Source organism: Portunus trituberculatus, chromosome 35 (genome assembly GCF_017591435.1).
Source record: "Portunus trituberculatus isolate SZX2019 chromosome 35, ASM1759143v1, whole genome shotgun sequence".
Classification (NCBI taxonomy): domain Eukaryota; kingdom Metazoa; phylum Arthropoda; class Malacostraca; order Decapoda; family Portunidae; genus Portunus; species Portunus trituberculatus.
In genome coordinates, this window is record NC_059289.1 from 20,796,820 (window position 1) to 20,813,258 (window position 16,439).

At 36.0% G+C, this 16,439-nt stretch overlaps 1 protein-coding gene across 12 annotated transcripts in view; it reads right to left on the reverse strand.

Annotated features, from left to right (window-relative positions):
• Nucleotides 1-16,439, reverse strand: part of LOC123513306 (oxalate:formate antiporter-like) — a 97,578-nt gene that overhangs the window by 19,765 nt on the left and 61,374 nt on the right. For 6 of the 12 annotated variants that reach the window (XM_045270405.1, XM_045270410.1, XM_045270404.1 and 3 more), the window contains 3 exons: nucleotides 13,834-14,043; nucleotides 12,461-12,560; nucleotides 11,867-12,233 (listed from right to left, as the gene is read on the reverse strand). In XM_045270405.1, coding sequence (XP_045126340.1) covers nucleotides 12,085-12,233; nucleotides 12,461-12,560; nucleotides 13,834-14,043 — 459 coding nt within the window. In that variant the 3' untranslated portion in view covers nucleotides 11,867-12,084. Of the gene's footprint in view, nucleotides 1-11,866; nucleotides 12,234-12,460; nucleotides 12,561-13,833; nucleotides 14,044-16,439 lie in introns of those variants that run through there. The other 6 variants (XM_045270408.1, XM_045270406.1, XM_045270407.1 and 3 more) reach the window with 3 other exon arrangements.

Genomic DNA, 16,439 nt, shown 5'->3' on the forward strand with positions numbered 1-16,439 from the left:
ATATAAAAGGTAAACAATCCTCTCAAGGAGGAAGTATCTTCCTGCACCCATACTCCTCATACACAGTGTAAGTGTATATGGTGTGTGTGGTTGCCTCATTTTTGCTGTCTTTCTCCTGGAGGAGGGTGTTGGCTTTGTCTATACTTAGATAGATAGATAATGTCCTTACACTTCAGTTTTAAAGATATTTTGTATGCTCTTATTGATATTTTTAGCAGTAGGGTAATGTACTGTTATAGTGTTGCAGACAGGTACTGAGTGCACTTGTCATTAAGATACATTCATGTGGATACATTTCTTGTGAGCTACCATTTCCAACCTTCCATAATTGAATATCAACATAGGAAATTCTTCATATCAATGAGACCCATCAATTTGATTAGGTTAAGTTACTGGAAGTTATACTCTGTTAGTTTAGGGTTAAAGTTAGTTATGTGTAAGGTGGCAGAAGTTGTCCTTTATACCTGGAAGCATTAAATACAATAAATGGATAGTTTGTTGCCTATGTTTCTCCAAACCTAAGCAGGGTGTTTATAAAGGAAGGCAGGTGGGCATTACTGAATGTTTGAGGGAGAGTGAATGTGAGGTATGAAAGAAGTGGTGTGGTGTGCGGCAAATGTGAGGTATGAAAGAAGTGGTGTGGTGTGCGGCAAATGATAAAAGCAAAGGAGTGAAAAAAAAAGGGAGTGTTCTCTTAATGTCACCTAGAATGTGGGAGGATATAGATATACAAGGGTGGAATGGTTAATACTTTTCAAAACCAAGATGATCCACATATGTGTATGGAATGATTTACTCACTCAAATTCTTGTCTATGTCATCAAGGGGCTTGGGAGGTGGACCACCTCCTACATCAAATAGATCCATTAGTAAAGTGGCCACTAATATTCAATGCTTAACTACTAGCTTTCATAAAGCATAGCAATGTAGGCTTTCCTATCCAAAAATGGGGGGGAAATAATAATTAGTTTATCAATTAGCACTGCTGCTTATTGTGCTTGCCTAAATATCTCTTTTACTTAAGTACCTTAAATAGGGTTGTGCAAGAAATGCCAATATTACAGGCATATTCCATACAGGCCTGGTCACCCCACTATAGGCAGGATATCAACATGTTAGAAGCAGTTCAGAGAAGAGCAACTAGGATGATACCAGCATTAAAGCGCCTGGAGTATAGAGATAGATTAAAGGAATTAAACATGTTTTCATTTGAGAGATGTATAAGAGGGGATATGATAGAGTTATTTAAAATGTTCTCAGATACAAACTACATAGATGTGAGATCTTTCTTTACCTTAGAGGAGGGAAATAGGACTAGAAATCATGGCAGGAAGATTAGAAAGCAAGGCTGCAGGTTAGATATAAGAAAATATTTCTTTAGTCATAGGGTGGTAGACTTCTGGAATGCATTGCCAGAGACGGTTGTAAATAGCACTAGTTTGACAATGTTTAAAAACAGATTAGATAAGCACTTAAATTTATTAGATTTATAATTATGTATAGCACTGCATGATAGTTTTTATAAGAAATTTACTATAGTTAAACAAGACATGATCCCCATGTATGGGGACCACAAATTGTAGAGGATTTCGCTGCAGGACTTAGCCCTTTTAATGGGCCAAATATTTAGAATTAGTATATAATGTATTGTGTACTTGTAAGTGTATCTTTAAGTACTGATGACGAGGTCGCTGTGCGACTGATACAGGATAACCTAGATGGGCCCTGGTGGCCCTTTGTTATCCTATTATTTATGTTATGTTATGTTATGTTATGTTATTACAAGTGCACATTACAAGTGCCATTACAGATTGTTACACCTTACCATTGTGAATATTTCTATCCCTAGACACACCTTCCATACTTGAATATCAACACTGGAAATCATTCTTCAAATCAGTGTATCTTAAGTGACATTGTTAGTTTAGAATAAGTTAGGTCATTGGAAATTATTCCTCAAATCAATGTATCTTAAGTGACATTGTTAGTTTAGGATAAGTTAGGTCATTGGAAATTATTCTTCAAATCAATGTATCTTAAGTGACATTGTTAGTTTAGCATGTTGGGTCACTTAAGGTTGCTAGGTTGAAGCTAACAATGCAAACTGCTTGCTGACACAACAGTTGCTGATTCGTTTCCTCATCTGTGGTGGGTGTGATACATCCATCATGTCAGCAGCAACCAACAACAAAACGAAGTAGCAGTATATGCGACTACATGTGCGTGGATCATATGCTGTTTGTTTACATCGGGTGAAGTGGAGTCAGTGGACAGAGACACTATTATTGATTATGTTCGCCTTCAAATATACCTAAATTTCATATATTGTTAATCTTATTAATACAAAAAAAGCCTCAGACATGTTTATTTGTTCAAATCATCGTAATTGGATTAGTTTCAGTCCATAAGTTTCACCACTGTGTTGCGGTTGGCATCCCTGCACTAAGTCGAGCTAATGATGAGGGGTTACCGAGCCATAACTTTGCCACCTATATCACATCATAGCTACGATCGCTTATGTCATGACTTATGTCGCGCTAACGAAAGTTTTATAAATACGGGCCCAGTCGTGGAAGCAGCCCCATCCATCAGCAAACTACTCTCCCGAGCAGCAGCAGGCTGCTCTGGATGAGTATGCTGCCCATTAAGATCCTCCGCCATGAAAACACGAAGAAACCGGCAGAGAAAGCACTTGAAAAGTTCAAGAAGCAAAACAGGGACGGAAGCGCAGCGCGTTTAGAAAATATTGATATAAAACCGGGAATTATTAGAAAATTTATTCTTGAACTAGACGATAGGAAAGCTAGTGGTCCTGATGAGCTACATGCCAGAGTACTTAGGGAGGGTGTAGACAGTATTTCTGAAGCACTTAAGTTAATCATTGAAAGATCACTTAGGTTTGCTGAGATACCTCAGGATTGGAAGTTAGCTAATGTTACACCAATATTTAAAAAAGGTAGGAAGGATGATGCAAATAATTATAGACCGATCAGTTTAACTAGTATAGTATGTAAGATAATAGAGAAAATCATTAAGCGTAGTATTTGGGAGCATTTAAATGAGAATAGATTAATTAGAGATACCCAACATGGCTTTGGATCAGGAAGGTCCTGTCATACAAATTTGCTCGATATCTTAGAATATATTACCAAGGACTTAGATGATGGAAATAGCATAGATGTTATATATCTAAATTTTAGCAAGGCGTTTGATAAGGTACCGCATAGGAGGCTAGTGTACAAATTGAGACTACAGGGGTTGGCGGGTAGGTTAGTTGATTGGATTAGTGAATGGCTTTCTGATAGGAAACAGAGAGCAGTATTAAATGGAGCAATGTCTGAGTAGAAGGAAGTGGTTAGTGGAGTACCTCAAGGATCAGTGCTAGGACCTCTTCTTTTCTTGGTGTACATTAACAATTTAGATATAGGAATTAGTAGCAAAGTATCAAAGTTTGCAGATGATACTAAGATAGCATGTGCAGTACAGGGTGAAAAGGACAATTACAGATTACGAGACATGGACAGGCCGATAGCATGGGCAGACAGGTGGCAGATGGAGTTTAATTCTAAAAAGTGTCAGGTTATGCATTTAGGTAAAGACAACACAAACTTTAGCTATGAGATGGACGGATGTTGGCTAGAGGCATTAGAGGAGAGAAAGGATTTAGGAATAGTGATAGACAGGACTATGAAATTTTCAAAACAATGTTTAGAAGCAAGAAATAGGGCAAATAGGATCCTGGGTTTTATAAATAGAAATGTTAGTTATAAAAGTAAAGAAGTGGTGCGTAGCTTATATAATTCCTATGTTAGCCCCATTTAGAGTATTGCATACAGGCCTGGTCACCCCATTATAGGCAGGATATCAACATGTTAGAAGCAGTTCAGAGAAGAGCAACTAGGATGATACCAGCATTAACCCGTACAGCGTCAGAGACGTACGAGATACATCGGCTACTCTGAGCGAACCGGGCGTCAGAGATGTATGAGATATGTCGGCGAGCTTCCTCGTGTTTTCGGAGGTATTGCATCCTCAAAACCTACCATTATACTGCCATCATGCACTGTAGACATTGTTCATGCTGCCTCCTCGTCCCTGCTAACATGAATGCTTCCTGTATTTATTTATTACATATCTGAACTTTAGCAGTTTCTGCTGCTTTCAGCTCGGTGTAGCGGTAAACTAACGCCTCAACTCCGCTAATATGAACGCAGCGTAATTTCCATTACTTACTCTAACCATTTCAGATGTTTTTGGTAACTGTTATATTGTGGTAGTGAAAACTTTGTATGACATAAATAAGAATTTTCCAATCGCTTTGTTATAAGGAAAAACAAGTACATATTACTTGGAAAATATTTGCACCACGAAAGGCAACACTCCCTCGCCATATCTCGTGTCTATTTTTAGCCACAAACACTCCCAAACAGCAAAACATGACATGTTGTTTTTCTTTCAACTCAGGAACGATATTATGCATGTGTCCAACTCAGGGATCGACTGGTGAGAAACGAGGAAGCGAATAAACTAGTCACATAAGGCTTTGCTAAGTCGCTAACCTTAGCGCAAAACATCTCACACCAATTAATACCACTTCCAGTCAGTTCTGGGAGGAATGACTCATTTTCATTTGTTTCACATCATTTAAGACTGGTTTAGCAAAAAAAAAAAAAAAATCCATGATGTGGCCAGCACTGGCGAAATCACAAAGTCTCAGATCTGCTGACGCTGTACGGGTTAAAGCGCCTGGAGTATAGAAATAGATTAAAGGAATTAAACATGTTTTCATTTGAGAGATGTATAAGAGGGGATATGATAGAGTTATTTAAAATGTTCTCAGATACAAATTACATAGATGTGAGATCTTTCTTTACCTTAGAGGAGGGAAGTAAGACTAGAAATCATGGCAGGAAGATTAGAAAGCAAGGCTGCAGGTTAGATATAAGAAAATATTTCTTTAGTCATACGGTGGTAGACTTCTGGAATGCATTGCCAGAGAGGGTTGTAAATAGCACTAGTTTGACAATGTTTAAAAACAGATTAGATAAGCACTTAAATTTATTAGATTTATAATTATGTATAGCGCTGCATGATAGTTTTTATAAGAAATTTACTATAGTTAAACAAGACATGATCCCCATGTATGGGGATCACAGATTGTAGAGGAATTCGCTGCAGGACTTAGCCCTGTTAATGGGCCAAATATTTAGAATTAGTATATAATGTATTGTGTACTTGTAAGTGTATCTTTAAGTACTGATGACGAGGTCACTGTGTGACTGATACAGGATAACCTAGATGGGCCCTGGTGGTTCTTTGTTATCCTATTATTTATGTTATGTTATGTTATGTTATGTACACGATGCGTGCCGAAAATTAACTGAGGGGCAGCACACCCGATCCCATCGGCAGCGCTAGGCACCGCGCTGGTAGGCGTAGCGCCAGGAGGAAATTTTTGTTATGTCAGCGGACGAAAGTGAGACAGTGGAACTGCTAGTTTTTTTGTATGAAAAACAGGTGTCTGTAATAGAAATTCTGCATGTCCGGATATTTCGCGTATCCGCCAGGGCCTTGGCTGCTATAGTCCAGATACGCAGGCGATTACTGTATACATATATATATATATATATATATATATATATATATATATATATATATATATATATATATATATATATATATATATATATATTTATACAGGCAACCCCTGCTTAACAAACGTTCACACAACAAAATTTTGCTACAACGAACGTTTCCTTTTACTACCATCTGCTCATATAATGAACACCAAACTCGCTTTAATGAAATTTTATCCAGGTAATTTTTTCCAAGTTTGAAAGCCCCGCCGTATCACACAAGCTGACAGGCTTTTGAATACACCACCGCCTCTTGTGGACAAAATGTGCACCACTCACTCTCCTTCCCTTCCTTTCCCCTTTAGTTCAAAACAAAAACAAGGTCCAGCACCAGCTCATCGTCTCATGCTCAACATGCCACCAATACGCCTTGCAACCAGCCCTGCAATATCGCCTAGCGTTGCTAAGAAGAAAAGGAAGTCTCTTACTCTCGAAGTGAAGCTGAATATTATTCAGACACGGGAGGCGAGAAAACTAATAGCACCACCATCTTGACTCCATCTACTGTCTCTACTATTTCCAAGTCAGCAGACTTTATTAAGAAGGCTGGTGAGATCGTATATTCCTTGCAAGCTAAAAGAACCACCCAAACTCATGACTCTGTAATGGATAAAATGGAAAGCCTTGTGGAAATGTGGTACATAAGTTTTGTATGCAGTACAATGGTGTGCCTTTTGTTTACATTCCACAGGTTGCCAGCTAGTGTATTTCCTGCTCCACTCTCCCTCCCTTCATAAATTCAAGATCATCAACATTATAAAGTTACTTACATACATACATTAGTGTACATTATAATGACTTAGGTAGTCTTAAATTAAATTGCTTAAATATATTTATTTTCATAATTTTTGCTTTCATTAACCCTTAAAGTACAGGGAGTTGATTTACTTTCCATCTGTTACAACAGGGAAATCACACCTGTCAAAAATGCTAAAAGATTTTTTTTCCTTATAAAAGCATATTTCTTTGTGTTATTCTGAGTACAACAATGTAGTTTTCAACATGTTATGACCTGAGAGCAAAATTACTGCATATCAAAAAATTCTCCCCGAACCCATGGCAGAACCCGCCGCTAAGAAATACCCCCCAAGCTCCGATAACATAGCGCCAGTGCTCTCTCTCTCTCTCTCTCTCTCTCTCTCTCTCTCTCTCTCTCCTTTCAGGCATTTGAATTTGATGTAAAAGTAGGAACTTTAGCACTTTCATGTCATGAAAAGTGAACTCAGATATATGAAATGATGTGCAAAACAGAAAAAGAAAAAGAAACCACATATTACAAGTATTGTGGATTTCTATAATAATTGGAATCTGGCAACTCTTATTAGCAATGGGATTCACACGACTTGGCCGACAAGCACAGTCCTGTAGAGGCAACCATGGGTGACACACACCAGCACATTGCTCAAGGGGAGTATGTGAGGAGGTTTATGAACGTCGCTGTGAGGGTTGGTCTCTGTCTCCCAGATCACTATCAGAATCACTACTGGAGGCTTCACATTCTTCTGACTCAATAAAAAAAATCAGTCTTCATTTTCATCACTGTCCTCAATGTCACTACCGAGTAACACTGACAAAACATCACTTGGAGTACCGTTTCCTCCCTCCAGGTCAAGGGGGTTGCCAGATGTCTCCTCGAAACGGGAAAAGATGACCTATTGTGTGGGAACATATGTCTCAAGGCTTGAGGAGGCGAGTGAGAAAAGGACCAATAGTGAGGGGGAGAGATTAAAATGTTTAGCACGGAAAAATCATGATTCCCGAAACGATCCCTGCCTCTCTGCACGCGACGCTACAATCGTCCCGAAACGATCACTGTACATTACGGGTTAAACCTTTTACTGTACTATGATGTACTCTTGCTTTGTTTACTCTCAATGGAAGCTCTAGTCAGTGGTCAAACTTGTTATAATTGGTTCGTTTAACGAAAATTTGCACAATGAACAGTTTTTTAGGAATGTAACCCGTTCGTTAAGCAAGGATTGTCTATGTATATATACATGTAACTTGATTTACGCGTTTAATTTACGCGTTTTTGTTAATATGCGACCGAAAAAATATTCTAATTAACTAAATTTACGTGATCAGTTTGCTTATACACAATTTGGCCCAACCGCATTTTCAAACTGAGCACCAGACGCAATTTCAAACTGCGTGCCAGAGAGTTCCACAGCTGGGTGATAGGTGGGAGCTCCACTGCCATGGATGCACTCTTCTGCTACACAGTGATAAAAAAGGAATTTTCCCCAAAAAAGTGCTAGACCACCATGCTACAGTTTTTCAAGAAAACACCAGTGGAAGATGTAGTACCAAAAGAGGATGTGGACGATCCCGTAGAAGCAGAGGAAGCAGAGGAAGCGTAAGTGGATGATGACGTCCTTGACTAGGAGGTGGACAGCAACGGCGTGTGCTTGTGAGGGGTGAATTAAGACATTGGCGTTCTGCGTCTATTTTTTTACTAGTGTTTACTTTTATACTGTGGTGCTATTTTTGATAAGTGGATTTTTAATAAAGTGGAAAAGCTCAGAGGGAGATGGTGACTAACTGTGGTGTGAGTGGTGTAGGCAGTGACGCAGTGAGTGTTGTGTTTACGTATTCTTTGTTTTGTTGTTTTCTCTGATTATTTCTTGCTTTTCCTTTTACTTTAGATACAATTCTAGTATTTAGAATGGTAAATAATAAAAACATGTTAATTTAGCCAAATAAATGTAGTATTTTGTACGAATTTTTTTTTTTACCACATCCCCCTATTATCTATTGTTTCTTATGAGAATTACAAGTTTGTTTTACGTGAATTTTGATATACGCGATGCCTCTTGGAACGCATCTATCGCGTAAATCGAGTTACCTGTATATATATATATATATATATATATATATATATATATATATATATATATATATATATATATATATATATATATATATATATATATATATATATATATATATATATATATATATATATATATATATATATATATATATATATATATATATATATATATATATATATATATATATATATATATATATATATATATATATATATATATATATATATATATATATATATATATATATATATATATATATATATATATATATATATATATATATATATATATATATATATATATATATATATATATATATATATATATATATATATATATATATATATATATATATATATATATATATATATATATATATATATATATATATATATATATATATATATATATATATATATATATATATAAATATATATATATATATATATATATATATATATATATATATATATATATATATATATATATATATATATACCTGCATATATACAGGCAAGCCCCGCTAACTAAGGGGTTTACATTCCTAAAAACACTTCTGTTTAAATTTTTTTATATATATATATATATATATATATATATATATATATATATATATATATATATATATATATATATATATATATATATATATATATATATATATATATATATATATATATATATATATATATATATATATATATATATATATATATATATATATATATATATATATATATATATATATATATATATATATATATATATATATATATATATATATATATATATATATATATATATATATATATATATATATATATATATATATATATATATATATATATATACATATATATATATATATATATATATATATATATATATATATATATATATATATATATATATATATATATATATATATATATATATATATATATATATATATATATATATATATATATATATATATATATATATATATATATATACCTGCATATATACAGGCAAGCCCCGCTTAACGAAGGGGTTTACGTTCCTAAAAAACACTTCAAGCGAAATTTTGTTAAGCGAACCGATTATAACCCCTGACTTGAACTTCCACTGAGAGTAAGCAAAGCGAGAGTGCATCATAGTACAGTAAAAGGTTTAATGAAAGTAAAAATTATTAAGGTTAACATTTAGGCAGTTAAATTTAATTTAAGTCATTATAATGTACACTAATGTATGTGTGTACATAACTTTATAATGTTGATGATCTTAAATTTATGAAGGGAGGGAAAGTGAAACAGGAAAGACACTAACCAGCAACCTATTAAATGTAAACAATGGGCGCATCATTGTACCACATACAAAACTTACGTACCATATTTCCACAAGGCTTTCCATTTTATCCATTGTAGAGTCACGAGTTCAGGTGGTTCTTTTAGCTTGCAAGGAAGATACAGTCTCACCAGCCTTCTTAATAGTCTGCTGACTTAAAAATAGTAGAGACAGTATATGGAGTCAAGATGGTGGCAATGCTATAGTTTTCTCTTCTCTTTCATGTCTGTGAATAATATCCAGCTTCACTTCCAGAGTAAGAGACTTCCTGGTCTTCTTAGGAACGCTAGGCCACATTGCAGGGCATTTTGGTGGTAAGTTGAGCAAGTGAAGACGAGCTGCTGCTGACGCGGTTATGTGGTGCGTGTTGTCCACAAGAGGCTTGATCTTGATTTTGATCTTGATTCTACAGATGTCTAAGAATTTCTCCTGAGGCAGGCCTTAGTATTTGCAGCTCCTGGTGTATTCAAAAGCTTGTCGGCTTACGTGATACAACGGGGCTTTCAAACTTGGAAAAAATTACCTGGATAAAACTTCGTTAAAGCGAGTTTGGTGTTCGTTAAACGAGCATATGGTAGTAAAATGAAACCTTCGTTGTAGCGAAATTTCGTTGTGTGAACCTTCGTTAAACGGGGGTTGCTTGTGTATGTATATATATATATATATATATATATATATATATATATATATATATATATATATATATATATATATATATATATATATAGCCATAGAGTCAAGATGATCATCATGGCATGATCGTATATGAATCTATTCTAACAGGCAATAGAGGGGTGAAAACAAATATTGTGGTGCCTTAAAAGCAACACACAAGTTAAGGCTCACAAGAAAATGCGGCTGTCACTGATTGGCAATGGACAAATGCCTCGATCCTCTTCTGCTTTGTTTTCCTGGTTTCATGCAAGATTTCACTTTGTGCATCGCAATACAAAACTTTCTTGGTGATAAGGCTTGCAAAAAGTCAAGAGAAATGTTTTGTGAACATAAATGTATATAAGAAATGGTTACTCCTAAAGAGGTGGTTTTACCAAAATGCTAACAACTTCGTATCATGGCAACAATGTCTCCCTATCTGTCCATGGATGCCATTTTGTGGCTGAAAGTTGCTTCACTCGTTAAACATATTGGATCCTGGCCCAGTGCAGTTCCCACCAGAAGAAATTAGGGTATGGATGACGTCATCAAGTTGAGTTAACCCACGTTAAATCAAAATGAATGGCGTTATTTTATTATAATTTTAATCCTTAAACTGCATCATTCAAACTCACATTAATTGAGAGGCTTTTAGAGATTTTGGTGAAACTTTTGCTGTAGCATTAAACATATCAAAAGCTTTTGATATAGTCTGGCACAAAGCTTTGATTTTAAAACTGCCCTCCTATGATTTATATCCTCTCTGCAACTTTATCTCAAGTTTCCTCTCCAACTGTTCTATTGCAGCTGTGGCAGACAACCACTGTTCTTCTCCTAAATCTGTTAAAAGTGGTATTCCTCAGGGTTCTGTCTTTTCACCTACTCTTTTTCTATTATTCAAATGATCTTAACAAAACTTCTTGCCCATTCCTACTCTGATGATACCACCCTACATCTTTCCATGCCCTTTCAGAGACCAATAAGCCTTCAGGAAGTCAACAGATTATGCAGGGATGCTAGAGAATGCCTGACTTTTGATCTTTCTAAGATTCTTTTATTGGATTAGAGAAAACTTAGTGTTCAATGCCTCAAAAACTCAATTCCTCCATCCATTGACTTGACACAACTATCTCCCTCTTTTCTATTGAATATCCTCAGTCTGTTCTTTACTCATAATCTAAACTGGAAACTTCACATCTCATTTCTTGCTAAAATAGCTTCTATGAAGTTAAGCGTTTTGAGATGTCTCCACTAGTTTTTCTCGCCCCCCCAACTGCAAACTGTACCAGGGCCTCTTCCACCCATGTATGAAGTACTCTTCGCAAGTATGGGGAATTCCACTCACACAGTTTTATTAGATAGGGTAGAATCAAAAGCTTTACATCTTCCTCCACAAGGCTTTCTTCTTCCTCTCACCCCTATTCTGTCCAACTCTCTATTACAAGAATTAACCAGTACTCTCAATCAGTCATACCTTTCTATGGTAAACTCTGGAACTCTCTGCCTGCTTCTGTATTTCCATCTTCCTATGACTTTAGTCTTTTAAGAGGGAGGTCAAAACATTTTGTCACAGAGTTTTGGCTAACTCTTATTATCTTTCAGGGAAATGGGAATCAACTCGGGGCAACGGTTTCCTAACGGGTGGACTTTGAGATAGGGGGTACCCAAAAAGTATCCCCTTTAGCCCATAAATTCCCGTGAAAAGCCCACATGGCATAAATAAAAAAAAAAAAAAAAAGTGGGCCTTTTTTTTTCTTTTGTTGCCCTTGGCCAGCTTCCCCTCCTGTATAAAAAAAAAAAAAAAACATACACTGCAATGGAAAAAGATCATATACACTGAAATGGAAGTATCTGGTTAAATAGTTTCACAGAAACCGAAATATTCTTGAATTAATTATCTTATTAATAAGACTATTTTCTTTTCCTCAAATCTGCATATCTCCCAAAAATTCTAAAAATAGTAGTCTGATGGTCTAACGAAAATTACAATGAAGGACAGCTGAAACTTACTCAAGAAGATGATGAAGGCCACCACCAAAAAGCATCCAGTGAAACCAAATGTTGTAAGCAGCAACTGGTTTCCCAGTGCAATCAGAGGTCCAGATACAGTCTGTGGAAAACAGCAGCAGTGAGTCATTGGGCAATGGTGAATACACTTCAGAGTATGGCAAACCTTGTGCTTGAAAAGTCCATCCCCCATCCACATATTTTGTTTAACTAATAAACATCAAGAACACCACAAAAAAATGTACAAATATAATCCAGTATGAGGCTGAAGGAAAAAAATTACATTCACAGAAAGTTTTTATATTAATATGCATCAGCCTTTTTTACCATGGGACAGTCTCCTAAAGTGCAGGATTACCTACTTCTGACCTGTTCTCTTCTACTTCTTAGATCCTTTCCAAGACAGTAAACAAAAGCAGAAATACCCTTATGGTAAAGATAGACAATGAATACAATCAGTTAAGAGAAAAGTCAGAGATTAAATGGTTCACTTTGTTCAAGAGAGCAGTGTGTGTGAAATCCCCTACACACATGGAGGTTAAGTCCTCTACAGTTAGTAGCTGGGGTGAGAGAAGAACAAGCAGAAATGGCTCAAAATCCCTAACTTCATAGAATCAGTTTTAGTGATGAGACATTAGATTTCCAGTTTAAACCATTAATAAAGGACAGATAAAGGATGTTCAGTCTAGAAAAGGAGGACCATTGAGTTTCAATAGACAGAATTGTTATTTGGAATATTGTATTGTGTTGATAGATGAAGGAATTAAATTTCTGAGAAAATGCACAACCTAAGTTTGCTCTGCCTGCCTCAATAATGACCAAACAAGAGCAGGACGCCTTTCTCATCGCAGCAACCCTGAAATAGCCACATATTAGAAAAATTAAAAACTTTCATGGATTTTATTAACCAGCACTGATGTGACGACAATTTATTTGTATCGTAGTGTGGGAGAGCTCACCATGCTGCCAATCACAAGGAACTTGTTACGAGACTGATGAGAGGCACCATAGCACACATATACACAATGATTTTTTTTATGTAAGAGGCTAAAGACAGCCAAAATAAAACAAAAAAAATTGCAATAAAAAAGCCCATTGACATGCTAATCTTCGAACAGGGTCAAAAGAGTTTGCCGAAAGAATGGGATAGATACCTTGAAATCCCCCTCTTAAATGAGTTTGGGTCATAGGTAGATGAAGTAGAGAAGCAGGCAAGGAGTTCCAGTTTACCAGTGAGAGGGATAAATGATTGAGAATTTTTGCTTTATTTTATGTAAGAGTGGAAAGCCAGCCAAAGGCAACAAAAAAAAAACAAAAAAAAAAAAACCTAAGAGTACTGGTTAGTTCTTGCCTTAGAGAAATACAAATACACCTACCTGGGAGGTAAAGAGAAGACCATAGTTGGCAGAGTAATGATCGGCCCCAAATGTTTTTTCTATAGCAGTGGGCATGAGGACAAATGTTCCAGAGAAAGTGAAGAATATTGCCCACAGCCAGATCATGAAGCCTCCCTTACCCAAATAAACTGTGAGAGGCATGGTGGCAAACAAGATTGTCAAAAGGCTGGTCACCATGCGCATGGAAATCTGAAGGGATGAGAAAGAAGATTGAAGCTAATGCAAGATTATGGTTTATCACAAGTCCCTCATTCCTGCTGACTTGTAAATCTGTACTAGAAGTGGCAATCTCAAACAAAATTATCATTCCGGACAAACATATTTTCCTTCCTCAGACATTTCTAAATAATATTAAGCAATCTGGCCTTTAATGAGAGAGAGAGAGAGAGAGAGAGAGAGAGAGAGAGAGAGAGAGAGAGAGAGAGAGAGAGAGAGAGAGAGAGAGAGAGAGAGAGAGAGAGAGAGAGAGAGAGAGAGAGAGAGAGAGAGAGAGAGTTTACCTATAAATTTGCTACAGGAAATGAGCTACACTCGTGGTGTCCCGTTCGCTTGAATCCATTTATCATACTTTTCTTTAAAACTATGGATATTTCTTGCTCTCACTACACCTTCCGGTAATCTATTCCAGGCAGTGACAGTTCTTGCTGGGAAACTGAACTTTTTGATATCAGTTGTTCACCCCGGAATCCTCAATTTCAAATCATGATTATCTCTCGGTCTTCTCGTCATATCCAGCTCGAGAAAGTCATCTCTATCAATCTTGTCAATCTCATTTACACACTTGAACAGTTGGATCATATCACCTCTTCTTCTCCTCTCTCCTCTCAGATTTAGTCTACATAATCTTTCCTGATAATCTATATCATGCAAAGCTGGCACCAGTTTCGTTGCCGCTCTTTGTACCCGTTCCAGTTTATGTATATGTTTCCTCAAATGAGGCGCCCACACCACCTGTGCATATTCTAATTTTGGTCTCAGAATTGATTCTATTACTTTTTTGACCAGTGTTTCATTCAGGTGAGTAAATGTAGTTCTGATATTTGCAACTAATGCCAAACCTTCCCCTACAATTTTGTTTATATGTCCCTCAGGTGACAAGTTGTTTTGTACTATAACCCCCAAGTCTTTTTCTCTTTCTACACACATTAGATTCACTCCACCTAAGTTATAGCTTGCATGAGGTCTGTGTATACTTCTTCCCATTTCCAACACATGACATTTGTCAGCATTAAATTCCATCATCCATTTATTGCTCCATTCATGAATAATATCCCAGTCCTCTTGTAAACCTTGACAATCTTCTTAGGATTTTACTTGTCTCATTATTTTTGCATCATCTGCGAACAAATTAATATAACTTCTCACTCCATCCGGTAGATCATTTACATATATCAGGAACATTAGGTGCCAGCACAGACCCTGTGGGACTCCACTCTACTTCAGCCCATTCAGAGCTTACACCCGTACTACTGTCTTCATTTTCCTCCCTGATAAGTAACTTGTCATCCATTTAAGTATCTTGTCCCCAAGTCCTCCATATTTTTCCATCTTCCACTTAAGTCTTTTATGGGATACCTTATCAAAAGCCTTTTTTAGATCAAGATATATACAGTCAACCCATCCTCCTTTCAGATCAACTATGTCAATTACTCTTGAATAAAAACTTAGATGATTGGTAACGCAAGATCTTCCCTTTCTAAATCCAAATTGCTTTGATGAAAGAATTTCTCTTTCTTCTAGGAACTTTATCCATCTATCTCTTATTATTCCCTCTAACACCTTTATCAATATACACAAGAGAAACAGGCCTGTAGTTTAACGGTGACTCTCTACTTCCTCCTTTATGTATAGCCACTATTTGCGCTTCCTTCCACTTTTTCGGAAGAGAGAGAGAGAGAGAGAGAGAGAGAGAGAGAGAGAGAGAGAGAGAGAGAGAGAGAGAGAGAGAGAGAGAGAGAGAGAGAGAGAATCTCCTCTAGACAAAATTCACTTTCCTCATTTCAGTGCAACATTGTTATTTCTGCATCTTCCTCATCTACTCCAACATCCTCCAGTTTCAATCAGTTCATGAAGTTTGACCCATCTTTTTTCTTTAATCCTTTTTTTTTTTCTTCTTTTTTACTGCCATTTTTATAATGAAATAGTAAATGAGAGTCACTAAGTGTCCACCAGTCTAATGTTACAGCAGCATGATAATGTTGTGCCTTTCCTTCATATAGGTGATGGTTTCTCAAATCTAATCAATGTCATGGTAATACCACAGGGGTTGGTTAAAACAGTATGCCAATTTAGTATCAAACAAAATACAAAATCAAACTAGCTTCTCTAATTCTTATAGTGAATATGCTCAAAGTCATGGTCATATTAGTTCTTTTGTACAAAAGAAATAATATAGAACAGCAGTAATGCTGCCATATGAATGGAATTTGGTATATTTGATGTTCTGAAATGTACTGGGTCTATAACAGGGGGTTCTCAAACTTTTTAACTCATTGACCCCCAATGAAGCTACAAAATTTCCATTAACCCTCTATCTTTTAATTCAAGGAAAATACCTAATTCCAATTCCAAAAACCATATGCAGT